At 36.1% G+C, this 20,856-nt stretch overlaps 2 protein-coding genes and 1 pseudogene across 2 annotated transcripts; 1 reads left to right on the plus strand and 2 right to left on the minus strand.

Annotated features, from left to right (window-relative positions):
- Positions 1-10,007, minus strand: LOC107795468 (V-type proton ATPase subunit a2). The gene is made up of 18 exons (XM_016618113.2): positions 9,634-10,007; positions 8,628-8,672; positions 7,234-7,356; positions 7,052-7,159; positions 6,812-6,922; positions 6,565-6,738; positions 5,745-5,882; positions 5,175-5,282; positions 4,886-4,993; positions 4,496-4,644; positions 3,708-3,861; positions 2,597-2,757; positions 2,282-2,488; positions 1,989-2,172; positions 1,822-1,902; positions 1,544-1,737; positions 842-901; positions 1-493 (listed from the first exon to the last, which is right to left on the minus strand). The coding sequence occupies exons 1-18, from the start codon at positions 9,781-9,783 to the stop codon at positions 289-291; spliced, it is 2,460 nt and encodes an 819-aa protein (XP_016473599.1). The 5' UTR covers positions 9,784-10,007; the 3' UTR covers positions 1-288.
- LOC142162492 (U6atac minor spliceosomal RNA) lies at positions 7,938-8,039 on the plus strand (annotated as a pseudogene).
- Positions 10,008-13,862: 3,855 nt separating the features above from the next.
- LOC107795484 (DNA replication licensing factor MCM4) lies at positions 13,863-20,449 on the minus strand. The gene is made up of 18 exons (XM_016618137.2): positions 19,475-20,449; positions 18,719-19,378; positions 18,502-18,630; positions 18,333-18,414; positions 17,381-17,513; positions 17,211-17,282; positions 16,953-17,072; positions 16,761-16,874; positions 16,404-16,616; positions 16,221-16,319; positions 15,971-16,131; positions 15,706-15,802; positions 15,455-15,616; positions 15,227-15,307; positions 15,067-15,145; positions 14,515-14,651; positions 14,371-14,424; positions 13,863-14,286 (listed from the first exon to the last, which is right to left on the minus strand). The coding sequence occupies exons 1-18, from the start codon at positions 19,509-19,511 to the stop codon at positions 14,212-14,214; spliced, it is 2,505 nt and encodes an 834-aa protein (XP_016473623.1). The 5' UTR covers positions 19,512-20,449; the 3' UTR covers positions 13,863-14,211.
- Positions 20,450-20,856: the final 407 nt, after the last annotated feature.

Consider the following 20,856-nt stretch of genomic DNA (forward strand, 5'->3'; position numbering starts at 1 on the left):
TAACAATACAATTTTATAAATAACTTATTATACCATCTAAAAGTTGCAGCGGCAGAGATGCTGCTTTCATTGCTGTGAACCTCACATGCAGAATGCTTATTTCTCTCGGTGCCAATAAAACAAATAGAGCGGAGCGTGCTCAAGGAATAGTGCTCCATCTCACCAAAAAATGAAAAGGAGAAACAATCTTATCCCCTCCACTAAGATGACCGTTCAAACAAAAAGAATAACACATCTACATCAACTTACAAACAGCGAGCTTCATATTCTATAATCCTTGATGCTTCCTCATTCATCCTCCCCGTCAACCAATGAGAATGAGAAAGGACTAAACTTGTAACCATCTCCCTCATAAAACTTATTCTGGAACTCCACCCAGTGTAGTCGCAATGCGTGTAGGAAGGCACTGAGAGTTTCCATCACCAACAACACTCCGACAGTGGCAAAGATGAATACAATGATACCAATGATGAGAATAAAGACATTGTTGAACCTGAGGAGCATAAATAAATAAAAATACAATCGTATTAATATCAGATTAATATATCAATATTTCTTCTGGAATATTCTCAGCCCACTATATACCAGCTAAATCCTAGGAGCATTCAGGTTATATATTGGACCCTACAAATATAAACTCGATACATAACAGGTCGCTCACAGAGTCACAGAGAACCAAACCTGTACTACTTCCTAAGCCAGATTCACTGCATAAGGTTTGATAAATTTGAATGAACACAAAAACTAGTACAGAAAGCTATTTAAGGTTTGATAAATTTGAATGAACACAAAAACTAGTACAGAAAGCTATTTGCCAATGAACATAGAATGAGTGACTTACCCCCAGGCTAGAAGAAGAACCTTTTCATAAAATACACTGGACAGCTCAGAGTGTGCAAGGCTGAAAAAAAAGAAAGGCAACATAGAATATTACCCTTTGTAATTAAGAAAAATGACATGTGATAACATTTATGAGGTAGCTAGGGTAAGCTTATATTATGGGGATTAAGTAATATGCAGATTGTAAGCGGGATATACAGTTTTAGCAGATTGGGATGGTTGACTGTGAACGAAGTAGAGGATACTAATACAATTTATGTTGGTTTCCAAAAAGACTAGCTCTTTTAATTTTCAGCAGCATTTTTAAATGGATTCTCCTCACAATAAAAGCATGGGGCAATTTTTCCAATAAGGTGGATTGATATATCATCCCCCCTATTAATAATATATCAAATCAGAAATCCTAGTACCACTCAGCCAACTATCCAATACATTACGGTCTCTAAACAAACCCCTAGTGGTCAAACACAAAGAATCACGCCTGCTGATTTAAGAAGAGCTTCCATTCTTCGATAACTAAATAAACACATTATAGCTAATAATTCCACTCAATAATTAAGATTTCAAAATCTAACTACAAAGCATTTTGTCTAAAATCTATTCAACATCTATTATGAGTGAGGTTTCCAACATAGAAGCACACAAGATTATTTTACTAGAGTAAAGCAGGAGAGATTAACACATCTTAACTCCTCGAGCATACCTGAGAGCCCACAGACGAAGGTAAGAAGCTGTGTTTGAGACTGCTCCAAGTACAAATTCAATTGTATGAATGAGCTGATGAACAAAAACCTCACTAAACTCGAATTCCTCATGATGACCAGAATCATCGCTGCTTTCCACCAATAAAGACTCTTCTGCCTCCTGAAGTGCTGTGTAGGACTGCCCTTGGTGCCTCTGAAGAAGTAGCAAACCAAATAGCGTTAAGCAGAAGCTTATGAATAACTTAAAAGGAAAAAGAAACAAGGCAAGCGAACATACTTCATGTTGAGCTTTCAAGAGGAAGGGCTTTGGAAGAAGCATCCATGGGACTGCAACAAGGGCAGAGAATAGCAGGACAAGCTGGCAAAAATTAACAAAAGTCAAAAGTAAAATTAGGGAAGACATGAGAAATCGTGAGAAAAGTTTGGCTATGAAGGGATATTAACCTGGGTTGTCTTCTGACCAGCAAAAAGTTGGTTTTCACCAAGCTCATCTGTCGGGCTAAGGAACATGTATATCATTACATGGTATAAATCAGCTTTGGATCCGGTGCACCACTTCACGATGATAAGGACGGACAGGTATCCAAACAGAGCATTCAGAAATATTATTTGTGGAACAAACTGACACCTGACATGCAAAGTTTGGTTAACTGCCAATATTTTGATTGCAACATCCAAAATTGTTAAACGGCATCCCAGAAATCTAGGGACTGTAATCCCAATATAATGAAACTTACCAAATATTTATACCACTGCGAAAGAACAGAGCATTGAAAAAGCTCAGAAATATCCCCAGGTTCATCTGGGCCACCCCAAGAAGGATAGACATTTTCATCTTCAATGAATTGAGGTATGGCAACTCACTGCGTGTACCATGCCATGCTGGATCCACACCAAATGGATAAGTGTCACGCACTTTGATTAAGCCTGCAGAGGTAGAGTCCCTACAATCAAGTCGGCTATGATTAGATAACATGCAATAAATAGACACTAAAGATGTTAAAAGGAACAACTCTAACCTATCAATAATTAATTATAACAAAAAAATCTACCTGCAAGAAGGATCGCGGCACCCATATGCTGATCGACCAAACAACTCAAAGGGCACAGAAAAGAACTCATTATAGATCAGGCCCGTGTATATTGAGAAGAGGGACATCATAAATATCACATATCGCCCTCCAAAGGTCATTTCCATGATGTCTCCAAGTTTCTGCATTCATGAATCACTATCTATTATGTTTCAAATTAAAGTGGTTTAAATTCATGCTCTGGCAGAAAGGTTCCAGATTGGTCGAAGCACTAACATATGCCTTATGCGTAATTCAATTGAACAAATCCACCAGTGCCATATACTATAGCAAACTAATAGTTCTAATAATATTCTTAATCCAAGTATACCCCAATTTATCAGAACATTGTACAAGAAAAGTAAACTAGAAATGGTAGTCCTAGTGGACGAGTTACTAGATCAACACACTCAGATTTCTGCAATCTTCCAAGAAAAGAGTTCTTAACATCGAGGAAACTTTGAGCGACTGCATTTGATCTATGCATTGTCACCTTAATAACTTTAGCCCACATAGATCTTTTTTCCTTTGTCGAAGCTATGAAAAGGCTGTCATTTAAAGGTACCTCATGTAACACCTGTCTGATGAACATATACCAATCCCTTGCTTACTTAAGAAGCTGACCTAGTTTTGATGAATACGGTATTTTATTAATAATAAAAGCTCAGGGCTAGTATAGAGATATAGTACACAAGAATTGCTGGGTATGAATCCTCTTAAGCTGTAAGGACTCCAAAAAACTCCAGCATTACATCAACATCAGTGGAGAAGTCTTCATATAACCAAAATAATGAATTTTGAATACATCTATTTTATATAATTGAATGTAAGAAGCTGACCTAGCTCTTGGCATGTTGCAGTCACTACACAACAAAAGAGAACTTCTGAGCTTTATTACAAAGGATTTATTTTTTATAAAGTGTTACGAGGGAAATAACAGATGATTCCTTCTAAAAAAAGGGGATATAACGGGTGATTCCTAAGTTTTTAGCAAACTGATGTAAGAGACAGTACAGATATAGCCAATTGGGTCTATAGGCTATTCTAACTAGGTGATTTGTAATCCATAAATAGCGAAAAATGCAGCAATCACCTGACTGGACAGTTTTTTCTCTCTGATTAATAAGAATAGAGTCGCAAGCAACAGACAGATGCCATGACCCCAATCACCAAACATAACTGCGAAAAGGAATGGAAATGTGACGATAGTGTAAACACCAGGATTTGCTTCCTGATATTTGGCCACCCTGCAACAGTTAATCAAACAGCATGAATATGAAATACAATAACATCATACAGAAAGTATTAGAAATCAACACACCTAGATACCTATAAAGATAGAATCCAAGTGACGACTTCTATTACTTAAGAAAGATGGGTAGTTCTCCGAATGCAAGCACCTATGACTTCATATGTCCTATTATTTTAATTTGTCAAACAAAAAGAATTTAAACAGAATTCACAGCCTAAACTCTACAGAGTAAATAGTTGTAGGCTTCTTTAGGCCATATAAAGATATGGTTCATGAAATCATAATGCTAATCCGTAAAATACATGCAAGGATAAAGTACAAGCATGATTGATCAATGTAACATAAATACTAAGTACCGAGATCACAGTTTTGCCGAGTCAAATCATTTTCGTTATTAGATGGATAACAATTTTAATTGCTAAGTTATAGTTGTTCACAATCAGTAGGCATTTGTGATTCTAAATGACTGTAGATATTACATATTCTTTAGTGGATAGATATTGAAAGGTACTAAAGGGAGAGGATGCTTTCTTTAACTTTGCAACATCCGGATCTCTTTATTAGAAAAGGAGACATCCTTGCTTAATCTTTTCGTAAAAGGAATCCAAAATCTGGGACTGGAGACCCACCCGTATGCATCAACAATCTCCTGAAACGAAGAAGTAAACTTATTTGTTTGAAAATATGTAGGCGGCATTTCTCGGGTCCGCAGAACTCGGAAGATTGCACCAACTTCAGAGTTTGAGTCATGTGTTGCCCGCTGCAGTGCATCCTGAATCTACACAATCATATATCATTTAATGAGTCAACATGTTTATATATAGCATGCTTTAGTGAACCTCTTTCTGGTACCAAATTGAAAAGGAAAGTATCAAGGAAAGGGAGAAAAGTCTTGTAACTACAACATGATATCATCAGATCTCATCATAAGACGTTACATTCTCCTCTTCCTGTTAATCTCTCATCTTATGCGTGAAACCCCGTACGATGACCAACAAACGAAAGACAAAAATAGTCACCTGTTTGGTTGCAAAAACAGGACTCCAACCTTCAGCCACCAGACATTTTTTGGTCACATCAATGCTAAGCATATTGAGTGTGTGATAAACTGATTTCTCCTTCCTCACCTAAAATAATAAAAAAAATGTGCTCAATAGAACAAAAGCTAAGATTAAACCATACATATCAACGTACGGAATGAAAGCCCTCCACAAACAACAAAACTTGCCAAATACTTTTCTTCTTCAAGTTTGAAAAAAAAAACTTGAAATGCAGAATGATAATATTGCTCCTAGTTTAACAACTAACCAAAATGTTCCATCTATCATATTGTTCACCAATAGTTTGTAATAAATTTCCCCGGTGCAGCATGCCAACATCTATGGTCGTTTTTAGCTCTGAGATTCTTCCAGAAACCTGCAAAGGAACATTATAGTCATACTTCATTCCATTAGTTCCAAATATATGAAACGTATCAACCAAACAGACGTTCACAAAATAGTTGTACAGAGATGCCAGGTTAGGAAGAAAGTAACTTCATCTACACAATAACAATATGAGAAATATAGTTAACATCATCAACAGGTGATTTTGTGTCAGATACTGTTCTACTCATATACAAGAATATGTTCCTTCTCAAGGTAGGGGTTGTGGGATTTCACTGGGTGCGTGGTTGTTATTAATGTTTCTTTGACTTGCAAATGCTAATTTGCCAAGATTTGAGCCCGGAGTTTGAATTTATTATGATAGCAATTACTCAAAATTAAGTCAGCAAATTTACAGAAGCAGAGAAAGGATATAATGCAGGAGGAAGTAACTGGAGTAAGAATGGCCTAGGAAAAATAAAGAAAATATAAAAATAAAGGATGTGATGAATACCTCAGTAATCATTTGAGCCTGTTTACCCAGGTCCTCGGTGACAGAATAACGATTTGCTCCAAAAGCTTCACATATTTTGAGAATTTTGGTCTTTGCTCTTTCACCAGAGAAGAAGACTGCAAATACATTTTTCTCAACCTGAAATTACCCGAGTAAGAAATGAAGAATCAATCATACTTTGGTTAGCCAATATATGCGAGTTCGAACAAAATAATAACAAAAAAGTTTCTGATTGCAGCTAATAGGGAGCAGCCATAACCAACAGTTGCTTCATATCAAACTATAAGAGTTGCAGAACTTCTGCATGAAATCATTTTTATTTATTTTTCTCTGAGATATGATAACATCGTCATATCAAATGGCTGCTAACAGTGTTCTTTTCTTCAAGTATATGGATATAGCGGGAAATATAAATATGTACAATCAGACATTTGTAATTTAAAAGGTTGAGAAGAAACAAATAGAGCTCCAAAAGGAAGTATTCTTTCTCACAAAAAGAAGATACTGATTCAAGTTTCTAAAAAGAATAAGTACTATTTAAATTTCACCGGCAGAGACACTATAAAACTATGGAAAATCCAAATCCACATCCATCCAATTAGACCATATAGATGCAAAAAGTCATATCAACAACATACAGTTTTCTAGAGGTCTCCATCCATTTATGTTATCAGAAACTCTTCATTGAGTAGCTAACAAGGACAAAACTACTAGATAACAGGACATGCTTTGTGAATCAATTTTTGTCCATGAATCTTCCCAAGATTAATTGACAGTTGCCATGCATAATATGTCACAAAAGAAAATAGATGAAGAATACCTTCTCTCCAGAAACGGGATCAGTGACAGGCTCTTCAACTACAGCCTGCCTCAAGAACACATTACCCCGGGTAGCACGAAAGAGAATCCTTTCAAACGCCATCGATTTTTCTCTGGGAACAAGTCCAGTAATAAATCCCAACTTAACTTGCTTCGATGGATCAGCCACTGCTTCCTAAAAATACAATTCCAATGACAAGGTTACTCCATGGAAGAAAATATACAATTTGCTAAATATCAAGATTTACCTGGTCTGATAACAGAGGAGTTTCTAATGATTGTTCCCCAGTTTGATTTGATGCCTGTTCTCGTAGTAGAGCTTCAGCACTGCTCTGTGCTTTGCGAAAAAACTCACCAGCCTAGAAAACAAATAGAATGCTCAAAAATGTTGTATACTATTTTGGCAATCAGCTATCCATTTGAAAGTCGAATAGGAAACTAAGCAATTCCAGAAATTCTTCTGGCACTAGTAAACCAAGAGACTGCACCTTTTGCAAAACAAGTTTATATTCCACAAGCTCATTGTATGAACGTTGTAACTTATCGCCATTAGCATTTATTTCAATCAGCTCTGCTTCAAGTTCTCCAAGCTTGACCTAGTACACAAATAAGCTGTGTTGACCTCATTGAACAAAAGCAATTAATATATAACCAAATAGATTAAACATACCTCAAGGTCATCAAAGCTTAAATCAACTTGTGTGGAAGACGTAGAAGAAGATAACAAGCCTGCTTTGGACATTTGTTCCTTGAATAGCCGTAATTTACGAGCCATCTCTCCACATCTTTTGATCTTTACAATAAACACAGAGTTATGTATAGAATTACTAGTTCTGAATAGCAAGAGGAGAGAAGAGTTTATGCAAATGAAGATAAACAAGTATCTTTAAAGACACATATTTCACAATTAAAAAAAGGTGTCAGGCACTAGCAATATGCGGATCAACGACATCTATGCTCAAAGCCATTCAAGTTACTACCATCGCTGGAGCTTTCAGTTTAACACCAAAAAAAAAGTTCTTTTGATACAAAAATGAGCACGTCTCACGAGACTGTTTCTATCGGAAAATGCAGAAGTTCCAACATCTTTGTTGTGGTAGTTGTAAAATGTGTTTATGCACAGCAGGAACTGTAATGTCTCCAATTTGAAACTGAACATGACACTTAAGGTTTAGTTAGCTACTTCATTGAGAAGAGCAAATAGCTAGATCAAATTTAAAAAGATATCTTAGTTATTTTGAGTCCTCCCATATACCAATAGTTAAAGTAAAGAATGCAGCAGAAATTGCACATCCTTCCCTTGTTCCTCTTTTTGTTTGCTTCCCTTCACCATGAGGAACAGACATGAGACGAATACAAAAGGGTGTGACTATTGTGTTGGTAGAAAGGAGAGATGATTGGCATTCCCAGACTGGGACGGTAACATCTTTTGAGCTTTACCTGTTGTCAGGCAAAAGGGTATGACATTTGATGTATGGCTCGAGAGAAAGACCAAATAATAGACGAGGATATTTTGTGGAAGCTCGTAGCATTGGCAGTCATTCAAAAGAAATTTCTTTTCAGTGCCAAACAATTCAGGTTCTTTAAAGAAGTTAGCAAGACAGCAACATGGAAGGCCTGAGTACATCTATGCCCCCTCAGACCAGGATTTTACTAATTGGGTTAATACCACCGACCCCTCTAGTTAATGCTAAGCCTCAGGAAAAATTGGTCCTGATGAGTCCATCAAGCAAGAAACAGAACAATCTGATTTATGAAAAAAAAATGTAAAAGTTAGAAAAAGTAAAAGTTACATGATAAGATTCTCTATTCATAAGAGGATTTCTTCTCCCCCCCCCCCCCAAACAAAACAATAAATAACATAATTCTCCTACCCCTATCTTTAGATAACGGCTGATTACCCCCAAAAAATAAATAGCTAGATTTTGATAGGTATAAGGACTCAATGGGAAAGTAAAGTAAGAGGAGGTTGTAGCTTTCAAGGCTCAAATAGAGAAAGACTAGAGTACAATAGACTGAACTTAGATGGAATTCAAAGGGCTTATAAACTATTTCGTGAAATACCTGAGTAGCATATGTTCGCTGAAATGGACTCTTTTCAGCATTCAACTGTCAGAAAGCAGAAATTGGATAGATCAATTGAAATGCAAAGGTAAAATTTCATAATATGCATAAGTAGTCACTCCACTGGATTGATTTTAATAAGAAAGTCCAAAGACCCTACAGTAATACAAATATTACATAGAAAAGCCTCATAAGCAACTTATCGAAAACAAAATCATGAAAATTGAGTTCTAACGAAGACATTGCGGAGGCATCCAAGATGTATATAAAACTATGTAACCTCAGCCTATATATTAGATTGCTGTGCCATTTTCTTTTAGTATGTTGTTCCTTAAATATCCACACCACAATAAATTCGATGCAGTAGAGACAAGTCAACTTTAAATGGAACATTTTCTAAAACAGCAAATCATGTAAAAAGAGAATTAGCTTTATCTTCTACTTTAATGAAATATACCTACATATATTACTCTATGCTCAAATGAGTCAGTCGATAGAACTAGCTCTAAAATCAGAACGAAGCCAAAATGGAAAAATAGTAAATAGTATTGTCATTACAAACTAACTCAATACTGAAAGCAGTTTATCTACTGTCACAAATCTAAGTTACATAAAAAGCTCGAATCTACCAAATCAAAGTCCCCCTCCTTTGTTCTGTCATAGAGAAACCATGTAAAATCTATGACTAAATCAAAATCTCCTGTTGCTAATAAAGGCATCGGAAAAATTAAATGAATATAATGGGGGAAAACAACGGCATCTAGAATTAACGATTGGTTCAAACTTCATAATGTTAATGTCGGAATAATTAACTCAATTCTAATACTGTTCTGAATCATAAATCTCAAATTCGTCCAAAATAAGCTGAAATAAAGCAGAAAAACAATAGATAAAACCCTAGCCACACAAAGTCCACACAATTATCCGAAAATATAATAATACAAAAATACAGCAAACATAAATCACACAAATTAACACAGATAAGAGTAGAGATGAACAGACGCACGTCTTTGAACTGGATAAGACCGATTTCGCCAAGGTAATCGACTGTACGGTGAGCAGATTCAATAGGAATAATGATTTGCACGAGTTGCATCGCTTCTGAACGGAACAGATCCATCGGCGGACAGCATCCTCTACCGCCTTGCTCCGCCATTGTAGTTCTTTTATCTGCTCTGCCGAGTTTTGAATCTGTGTTCTGACTTTCTTCTCTCCTCTACAATGATATATGGATCACATCACACAGTAAAGAAAGAGTAGCTGAGTTTTATTTCTTTCTTACCGCCTTGATATTCCACATTATTCACGCTTAGTCGGATTTATTATTGTGTTGATGGAAAAAGTTTTGTTATTTCATATTTCCTACCCAACGTTTTGGTTGTCTTTAAACTATGCTTCAACTTAAGTTTTATAAATGCATCTTTACCCCCTATACATTTGGAGGGGGGAAAGAAAGTATCTTTAACTATGTTTGTCCATGGAATATGATCAATTTTTTATAAACTTCAAGTTCTCAAAAACTTTTTCACACAAAAAACTTCAAAAGAAAATTCAAATAAAATATATGTTCAAACACAACTTCAATTTTTTTTAAAAAAATCAAGTTTTAACCAAATCTATGTCCAATCGCTAGCTAAAAATTATTTAGTTTAAAAATAAGTTATGCAGTAATGGTGATATATAATTAATAATAGAGTGATTAGTGATGTTATATGTAGATGAAAAGAGTATCTTGCCTTACTTTAAAGACTATACTTCATTATAAAGATCATTTGGATATTTTTTTAGGTCAAAATGTGTATTTTTAGGATATATGTTCAACATTCACAAGGTATATTAATTTGTCATGTTTATAGAATTTTAAGTGGCACTTATAGGGTTTTAATGCGTTAGCAAATAAAAAGAGTATTTATCACTGAACTAAGCTTGTTCAATTTCAAGTTTTATTTGTACATACAACCAACACATAAAAGTTTAAATATTTACTTTTGCATAATAGCCATTGTTTAGATGTAAAAACCCTTTGTTTATCATTACTAGAGCAGTTAAAATGGGTTAGCCCAGCCTAAGCCTCGTGGGCTTTTAAGTTTGATAGGCTAGGGCGGGCGGGCCCACCATCTATATGGGCCTTAAAATGGCCAGTCCAACCTAGCCCTAAGAGGGTCGCGGACTAGGGCAGGCCGGCCCTTTAATTTTTTTAGGAAAAAATATTTTTTCAAATCTTTTGAAATTTTTTCGAAATATAATCCCTTAATCATATGAACAATTTCTGTTTATTTATAGTGTACAAGAATCTTGATATTTGACAAGAAATCTCGTAATTGGAATGCAAATTCTCTATATCTCTGACTCTTTTTTAATGTTACGTGAATATTTTTTTAGTACTTTTCTTTTACTTTCCTTAGGTTTAGGAATTGCACTGATAAGTTTATATGTTAAGGTTTTTAAATTTAGGTTTAACATTATTTGTTGATTTCATCATTATAGTCCATAAATTTTTAAAATTCATGAAATTTGCTAGTGTTGTCAATTTTCTTTGGGTATTAAAACTTGACCTTTTTCTATACTAAAGAGCAATTTAATAATTAATAATATATTAAAGTAAACAAACTGATCATTGGCCACTTAAAGTAATATTTTCTTTAGAAAAAAATTATTATTGGCCACTTAAAACTTTCCTAATTCGTTGATAATTAAGCAAAATAAAAACTAATCTTGTCATACTACATGCATGTCAAAAATATAAATTCTAGTTGATATGGAAAGGTAAATGAGCAATCTAAGATTGAAAAATGGGGATTATATATAATTAATATTTTTTAGTTTTTACTTTTTTTATATTTAAATTTGAATTTAATTAATTTTTGGCCCACAGACCGGCCTAGGCCCAGCCTAGTCAAGCCTCAAGGGCCAACGGGTTGATTTGGGCCGGACTTAAAAGCCTCGGTTTTAAATGGGCTACAAAAATCTCAATCTAGCCCTGCCCAAATAGCGGGTTGGATTGGGCTGGCCTCACGGGCCAAGCCCATTTTGACGGCTCTAATCATTACAAGTAATATAAGGTCAAATACGCAATAAAATGTAAAGAAAAAGGGTAAAAATGGCGTGTAGTAGCCACTAGTTAAGGGTGTCTTTAATTTTTATCCACTAATTATAATGCTCAGCAAAAATAGCCATTACTAATAGAAAAAAGACAATTTTACCCTTTCTTCCTCTCTTTCGCGTTGCATTTTCATCTGGAATACCCAAGGCGATTTCACGGTCGGCCTTCTCCATGCTTGGTCAATAGCATCAGTTCTATTAGTGGCCCCAATTACTAGGACATAACCAGGTCCATCACGAGATCCTTATGATTTTGCTTCACTATTTCTTTTACCAATACGTACAGTAGTTCCTTTTGCATCATCAAAATTTTAAAGTTCTGAATTTTTGAGTAGCTGTCTCAATTTCGGACAGTAATTTCTTTCTTCTTACCTTGTTTTTTTTTTTTTGAGTTCAAAGATTAAAAGTTAAGGACATGAGTCTTAAAGTTTGACATGCAGGTTTAAAAGTTAAGGACATGCAGTCCTTAAATTTGACATGCAAGAGATAAGGACAAACAGTCCTTAACTTATAGTTTCAAATTCAAAAATTAAGGACAATCAGTATTTAAGTTATTGTTTCAAGTTCAAAACTTAAGGACTTTCTGTCCTTAACTTTGAGTTTCATGTTCAAAAGTTAAGGACAAGCAGTCCTTAACTTATAGTTTCAAGTTCAAAACTTAAGGACAGACAGTCCTTAAGTTATTGTTTCAAGTTCAAAACTTAAGGACTATTTGTCCTTAACTTTGAGTTTAAAGTTCAAAAGTGAAGGACAGACAGTCCTTAACTTACAGTTACACGTTCAAAAGTTAAGTACAAGCAGTACTTAACTTACAGTTACAAGTTCAAAAGTAAGGACAATAGATCCTTAACTTTGACTTACAAGTTCAAAAGTTAAGGACATGTAACCTTGAAGTCCTGAACTTATAGTTCCAAGTTCAAAAGTTAAGGACATGTAGTCCTGAAGTCTTGAAGTTAAGTACATGAGCAGAAGGGTATTTTCGTCCGACCAGTTAAAGTTTATTAAACCAGTGGCTAAAGACTAAAGACATTTAAAACGCTGGCTTTAAAATAAAGACATGAGCCATTAGTGGCAAGATTTGAATAACCCTAAAGGCAAGATTTGAATGCCATGTCAAAGTGAATGCAGCAAAGCTAAAAGATATTCGCATATTAAAATTTTGCTTATATATTCATATTCCTTTTATATTAAACGTTAGTTTGCTGTTGCTATTATCCTTCTACCGTTTAACCAAAAAAAAAGAGTGAAAAACGAATCAAACAATTGACATTTATATATATATATATATAATTCAGCTGAAACTTACATTAATTTCATAACTTTTATATTGAGCCACGTCGTGCTACATGGAATAGGTTGGGGGCACCACCAATTGTTAGAAGTGCAAAAATTCACATAACATAGTATGGCAAATCAAACACGGAGTTCGTAATGGTCAAACGATACGTGGGATTATAAGATCTGTTGAAAATATATTAATGTTGAGACTGCATGCTCTATCTGTGCAATTTTTGACATATTCATTAGTTTTTATCTGTTCGGACATATTTTAATGAAACATTACATTGGTAAATTACAACCGATTATGGTCCTTAAAAAAATCTGTAGACGAAATTTCCGGAGTAGGATCACGTGTGGACAAGTAATGAACACATGATGGTGTAGATGGCCCCACAGACAGAAACAAACAAACTTACACGTTCCAAGTGTCCAGCCTCATCCATTTGTTGATAATATTACCTCGTTCACTTCTCTTTCGATTTTACTATTTCATACCTTCTTTTTCCTTTTAAATAAATAAAAAATTTGTGGATGGGAAAATCCCAAAAAACGGGAAGGAAAAAATGTAGTAAGCATGAATTTTATATATGTAGCGCACAAAGTAACAGTTCCATGGGTATTTACCATTGTTACTCCATTCTTTTTGGGACTAAATAGACGTTACACTTCTAGAGGTGTCTGTGTACAAAATGAGTCAAATTTCAATTTAGAACATGGTTTGTCGGCAAGTTTTGTGAATTTGACTCCAATAGCAGTCCTGGCGGAGGCAAAAAATCTCAAGTTGGGAATGCTCAACTATTTTTAATCTGGATATTTGTATGACTTGTTACTTTTTCTATATAAGTAATAATGTTTGATTCCAAAATAATGGGTTATTGAGCACCAATAAGTCCGCCATCTTTGGAGGATTTAAATGCAAGGATGATGATTTTGAATATACAAGTTTTCAAGTTTCACTTTCAATCAAGTTCTTAAGATCAAGTTCAAATAGATATTCAACATTGCAAAGTACTACACATTGCTCTTAAGTATGGCTAACTGTTTCAAAGGGCAGATAGTGAAGAATGCTGATCAGGAACAAAAAAACATGACTTTGCCTAACATGCCCGCAAAGTGCTCTTGCAAATAGTAGCAATCCACATATCAACTTCTGCTCCCTGAGCAATGAATTTGAGAATGCCTCACTCCTAATTTAGACTCATCATATTCTCTTCACAGCGTCACCATGAACAGAAACCAATCCTTCAGTTGCTAGAGTAGCAAGTGCATTTCGTAGCTGATACAACGCGAGGGAAAAAGAAAATCAGATAATTTTTCGATCAATCTGTCGAGAGGGAGGTTGGGTGGGAGAGAAACTTACATCTGCTAGGTGAACTTCACCACCAGAACTTTGCTTCTTCAGCTCTTCCAGTAACTACACATTAAGCAGAAGTCAGTACTGAATTTATTTTTATTTCCCTATTTCTGAAATGCTATTACAGTTAATTTCAACAAGTTTGTGTACCTCCAGCATCCGAGTTGATGGTCCCCCCAGCTGCAGCTTCTCCATGATTATGTTGCGGGTGGTTGACACAAAATTCTCCCTTCTCATCCTTTCACTTGCAGATACTCCAGTTGTGATGAGATCCATGTCAATGGTTCCTGCTCAAGAAACATAATATTCATCTAATATGGATCAGAATACTTGAAAGAAATGAATATTAGATGAGCTTTCAATGGAGCCAGACAAGGAAGAGGTAACTTTTAAGTTGATGGGATTTTGGAATTTGCTCAAGGAGACGTTTACTTTGAAGCGCTTGGAATCATGGTAAAAATGATAGTGCTAGCAACTTAGCAAGTAATGTGAATGGCTAGATACGAGGTGAAATTGTTGCATGGTCATTTCATGTGTGAAATTTTTAATTGAGTAATAAGAAAAATGTTCTATATAATGCTTAGCAGGTAGTAAAGATGCCACCGGATACTCAATTACTATGATGATTTGGTATATCTCGCATATTACTAGATAAAAACACAATGGTTACTGTAGAAGGGTTGTCAAAGCCCAAAGGTATACCTGTAGAATGGTCAGTTGCAGACTGCTGCAGTGCAACTTCTAGAAGACGAATAGCCTCCATTACGTCTCTTTTCTCAACCTACAGGCAAAGTGGCAATAGCATCTTAACTGAGGTAAATTCCAAAGACAAAGACTCGAACACTAGGAAAGCTATACCAACCCGTTCTGAAAAACGAATCCGGGCGAGACCTTCACTAAGGCGTATTAAGCTCTCTAATTGCCTTGGTGTGGCTGTAATAACCTGAAAAGTGTAATATTTCAGATACCCGGGAGTGCACTAAGTTATGGTGGTTATTTGAGGAATGCAATATAATAATCTGCATCAGTAGCTTTAAGAAGCAAAATGTGAGAATGGAACTTAAAAGATTGATCAATTGAAAAATCTGACCTTTTTACTGCTGCCAGGGAAATTCCCTCTTCTTCTCATCTCCACATACCCTCTAGTCAATTCTTCAGCTGCTTCGTCAGATAATTGCGGATGTATATGTTTTCGAGCATAGCTCAAGTATGCAGTTAATGTTGGAAGGTCAATCACTTCTTGCTCTGAATTCTGCAAAAGATGGAAAATTAATTAATTAGCTGAATACACCTCGCCAAGCGACAGATATTGGAAAGTTTACGAAGATAAAATCAACAAACCTCTGGATTCTCAAAGTGTAATGCAACTATGTGTTTTGCAAGGCGCCTGTCCATCTGCTCGTCAGCCTTGTCTAGAATTAAATATATCAAATCAAATCTGAAAGAAGAGAACAATAGTCAGAGAAGGATCCAATTTAAGAACCAACGGACTACTAGAGAACTGTGGCAGATAGGCAATTCCAAGATGTAGATTAATTTCCAATAGCACTATGCTAAAGAAAATGAGAAATCAAATTAGCCTCCAGCAGTTGTTGCAAAATTATACCTTGACAGCAGGGTTGGTGGAAGGTGTATATTATCAATGACAGATAGACGGGGATTGTAACGAGAGCCAATTGGATTTGCACAAGCCAATACTGAAGTCCTAGCATTAAGCGAAGCAATAATTCCAGCCTTTGCAATTGAAACAGTTTGTTGCTCCATGACCTAAGAAGAAATAAAGGGAGAAAAGGAATAAGAATCATTGGACTCGTATTTTCTTTAAAAATTTAGGAAGTAGGAGGTAAGAGTCTTACCTCATGTAACATGCTCCTTGCACTGTCGGACATTTTGTCAAACTCATCGATACAGCAGATCCCCCTGTCACTCAGGACCAGGGCCCCACTCTCGAGGACCTGTAAAGTAAATTGTCAAGTCAAATTTCCATAGTACCATTGATGTTACCAAGTCAATTAAAACAGCAGTAATAGACATCATACAGTTTCACCAGTCTCAGGATCTTTGGCTACATAAGCAGTCAACCCCACAGCAGAACTTCCTCGTCCACTGGTATATATACCACGGGGAGACAGTTTGTGAATATACTGAAGCAGCTGCGATTTGCTGGTCCCCGGATCACCAACAAGAAGAATGTTGATATCACCTCGGAAGCTTGCCCCAGATGGCAATGTCAATGCATTCCCTCCAAAGAGCTACACGGAAACCACTTAACTATCAGTACAACACAACTATGTCCCAACCCCAACTTTCTGATAATCTTTTGAATGAATCAAGTTTACTATGTTAATCAAAAAGAACGAAACAGTAACAGCACAAAGAGGAAACTATCATGGTACCTGGCAAAGAAGACCTTTCTTTACATCATCCAACTCCCAGATGTTTGGCGCCAAGGACCTAGTCAACCTTTCGTAGATATCAGGCTGTTTAGATAGTTCTTTCAATTTCTCCACCTGTTAATCAAAACAACCATTCATAAAATAAGACTGGACCATTCTGATCCTCCAAGAAGAAGGTTAGATTAGAGTAACCTTTTCTTCATAGCCAAGAGAGTCATCATTTCCAACAACTCCATTTTCAATTTCCATCGGATCCTCTGCATTCATTCTTGACTTGTCAGTCTTCTTAAGATGAAGACAATCAATGTAAGTCTGGAATCAAAATATACCCAATCAGTTTCTGAATATTGTATTGCTTGTCTAATTTGGACATATGATGGGTTTTAAAGTTGGCGAACTCCTTATCGTCAGAGCAGCCAAAACAATCATAAGATACAGAAAGAGACTTACCTTGAACAATGATTTTACAGTCCTCTGTGTTGACCCAATTCTGACACTCATAGCCCGATAAATTCCAGTGACCTGACCAATAAACGAATTACCACTGGGTTATAAGGAACTGAAAGTTGAATTAGTATAGAAATTCAACAAGAAACAACATATAATATGAAAAATCTTACTTCAACTCTGTCTCCTGGCTTCCCAGCATCCACCAGCTTGTCATGCATCAACAAGCTTACTGTGTGAGGTGTTCCTCCCTCGGGAATCTCATCTGGTGTTTCTTGAACTCTCACGATTTGTTTGTCAGCAAACCTGTGTCAGGGGAGCAGCTTAGACAAAATTGAAGTAAATTGAGTCTTTGAAAAGCACATTTTGAAAAGAAATCCCACTTAAGATGCTGAAGGCTTATAAGGTTAGCCAACATTTGGGGTCACGTTATTCTGGACTATGATCAAAATTGCAAACTAGTTGATCCAAGGGCAGAAGTTGTATCTTCCAGATTACAGTATTATGTATCTTAACTGAGTTAAACATAAACTATTTTATCAATTGTCATCACAATAACTAGGTAAAAGTCAAGGACCACTCATTAAAGTCCAAGGATATTAAGCTAAAAGCCTCAGGTACAAGATCAGATCTATTGAAGGTATAGGTGTAGAAAGGCAATAAAGTTTTTAAGGGCATCATTGCTGTGAATTGGTGATGATAAGGAATCATCAGGAATAATTGGTAGTTTCTTTTTAACATCATTGCTGTGTATTGGTGATGATAAGTTAGAAAGTCGAATCCCTCCTCACTGCAATCTTACATCAAGCAGCAAGTATGAATCTTTTAACTCTAAAGCACAAACTGAATAACTTAAACAAAGATCAAGTATCTCCGCTGGACCATACACAAACAACAGACGAAAAACGATTAACTATACAAAAGTATAGAATTAACCATTCAACCTTGACGGATGACTATTAAGCAATACTGAGAACAAAGTGCAACTCTGCTTTGAACTAGAGAGAGATGGGAACAGAGATACTTATGAACGTTGGCTTCAGGTAATCAATTAGGACAAAAAATATCAATGACCACCTTAAACAAGAATGATCAATCCAGAAGTAATGGTAGTCATTTTTTTACCTGCATCTATTGTGGACCAAAGTCATTGAGTTCCTTGCTAGACATTCTTGCTTGCCGCATATTGTTGGCTCATTAATCCTTCCTGACAACAGTCAAAATTTATACTTAGCATGCAGAAACCAGAATTCATATAGGGCAAAAAGTAGCAGGTTCAGTCCAGTCAACCAACCTCTATCGACAACAATTGGATCAGAGTAATACCCACAAACAAGACACCTAAATATTGCTTCCCTTATCTCAGGAATAATTGCACTACATCGAATAACCATCCCTTTGAGTGACACCATCTTCTCAATATCTAATAGAAGAGAAATAAAACAATTTAATTCCAAGTATCAATCTTACATTCTGAAAAGCAAAATATATACTACAACAATGCAACTAACCTGCCGGATTAAGATTTCTCATTGAAGTCGAACTCTTAAGATTGAAAATTCTAGCTTGTATGTGCTTCTCGAATAGTGGGTTAATTCTGCTAACCATGTCCATTAAAACAATGTCAAAAATTGCTAGAACCTCAAGTGGGAACCTGACCATTTTGGTATACAAATCGTTATCATAATCAAACACATCGTGAGCATCAACATCGAGTGAGTCGCCTTCCATTTCAATTACATGATGAATTGCCCTCATGTATTTCCCCTCAGTTTGAGAAGGATCCTCTCGAAAATTCCTCAAAAACCTAAGAATTGCAGCGTTTACATCTTGTACGCTGATGTTTGTGCCCCACACATACATTGGTGGGGCCTCATCGGCATCATCACCTTCCCCGCCCTCTGAGGACGGCGGAACATCAGACGCATAGGACGGAGTGGTGGCGGCTGCACCAGAAGGGGTGGTGGAGGACGCTCTTCTTCGGCCACGGCGCGAATTAGTACTGGAAGGCGTCGGTGTAGCATCGGGAGTTGTGAATCGCCGATTTGACGGTGCAACTGGTGTGGATGTGGCTGACGAGCGGCGGCCGCGCTTCCGGCGAGTGTTGTCACCGGGAGATGAGTAAGTGTTACCAATTGGGCTTGAAGTTGAGTCATCTGGTGTAGATGGACCTGTATTGCCCAATATACATCACTATACATTTCCAATTTTTTTAAATAGAAAAATCTAAGCATAGGAACTGATGACATAAGGTGCAGTAGACTTACCGCCGTGAGTGTTGACCGGAGATGATTCGGAAGCCATGATCTATTCGCCTGAGCTTGGCTGAGATACTGCGAGGATCGCCGGCGGGGGTGTTGGAAGAGAATGTTTAGGGCTTAGTTTGTGGAGGAATACTTCAATGTAAATATGATGGTTATCTTTGGCGGGAAATTGTGGTTCCATTTGGCGCCAATTTGGTCAGTGAGGTGGAGTCAGATATGGGCTCTCACTTGGGCTTGGGCTTTACGATTCTATGGTCATTGAAGAAGTTTGGAAATTTTACCCCGCAAAGGTTAACACCTTATTTATTTTAAATAAATATCTTTAAAAAAAATTATATTTTATAGATACCTTTTAAGGTTTATAGCAAAATATTTAATTTTGGTTACCTCCTAGCCTTAAGTCACTAAATACGCTAATCAGTTACAATATTTTTCTTTCTCTCTCTACTTTGATACATCACATTCTCTTCCCTCATCCCATTAAAATTTCCAATTCTTTTCCCCTTCTCTGTCTAGTTCGCTTGCAATTCTCTTCCTCTCCTCTTGAACTGCACCACCAGCACTCATCGATCTAATCGATCTCAACCGGATTCTCCGATGTATCTTCACCGTTCAGCAATTCCTATATGATGAGATGGCTGAGAGAGGGATTAAATCAAATGTTGTGATATATACTACTTTGATATGCGGGTTTTGCAGTAAGGATAAGATATTGGAGGCTGAAAGCATGTTCATGAAAATTGTGGAGTTAAGCCTAATCTTTACACTTATAATACTCTGGTGGATGGTATGGTAAGATGGCTGATGCCGGAAGTGTCTTTCAACTGTATCAAGAAATGATGAATCATGGAATTCTTTCGAATATTGTTATTTTTGGTATCTTGATCGATATGCTTTGCAAAGTGGGTAAAGTGATAGCAGCGAGGAATTTCTTTGCATTTATGGTGAAGTTTGGGGTACTTCCCAATTTATTTGTCTAAAAAGATATGCAGATGCTCATCATGAATTTGAAGTATTTCAAACGCAACACTCATCCCCTCCACCAGATTGCTATCTAAAAAATTTAATTTTTTATTCATCATTTTCTTTCTTCTACTGTTCAAACTCATGCTCTAAGATTTTTTTTCATTGTAATTCAATGTATCTCGTTGTATTCCATGTATTTCATTGTATTCACTGTCTTTTTTTCTCATTGTATTTCAATGTATCCCGTTGTATTCTATGTATTTCGTTGTATTCACTGTCTCGTTATATGCCATGAATGTATTCATAATTTTCTTAATTAATATAATTTATGTATTCGGATGTATTATATAATTCTCTGAAGATTGCTATGTTTTGGGGGTATTTTTCGGTCAAAAGTCTTTTTTTATAATTGAAAATAC

Source organism: Nicotiana tabacum, chromosome 7, assembly GCF_000715075.1.
Source record: "Nicotiana tabacum cultivar K326 chromosome 7, ASM71507v2, whole genome shotgun sequence".
Classification (NCBI taxonomy): Eukaryota; Viridiplantae; Streptophyta; class Magnoliopsida; order Solanales; family Solanaceae; genus Nicotiana; species Nicotiana tabacum.

Coding starts and splice junctions, on each gene's coding strand:
- LOC107795468 (XM_016618113.2), bottom strand. CDS start 9,783: ATGGCGGAGCAAGGCGGTAGAGGATGCTGTCCGCCGATGGATCTGTTC. Junction 6,923..7,051: donor ATAAACTTGTTTTGCAAAAG/GTGCAGTCTCTT, acceptor TTTGTTTTCTAG/GCTGGTGAGTTTTTTCGCAA. Junction 4,994..5,174: donor ATGATAGATGGAACATTTTG/GTTAGTTGTTAA, acceptor TTATTATTTTAG/GTGAGGAAGGAGAAATCAGT.
- LOC107795484 (XM_016618137.2), bottom strand. CDS start 19,511: ATGGCTTCCGAATCATCTCCGGTCAACACTCACGGCG. Junction 17,283..17,380: donor AGCCAGGAGACAGAGTTGAA/GTAAGATTTTTC, acceptor TTTATTGGTCAG/GTCACTGGAATTTATCGGGC. Junction 15,308..15,454: donor TCCCTGGCAGCAGTAAAAAG/GTCAGATTTTTC, acceptor TACACTTTTCAG/GTTATTACAGCCACACCAAG.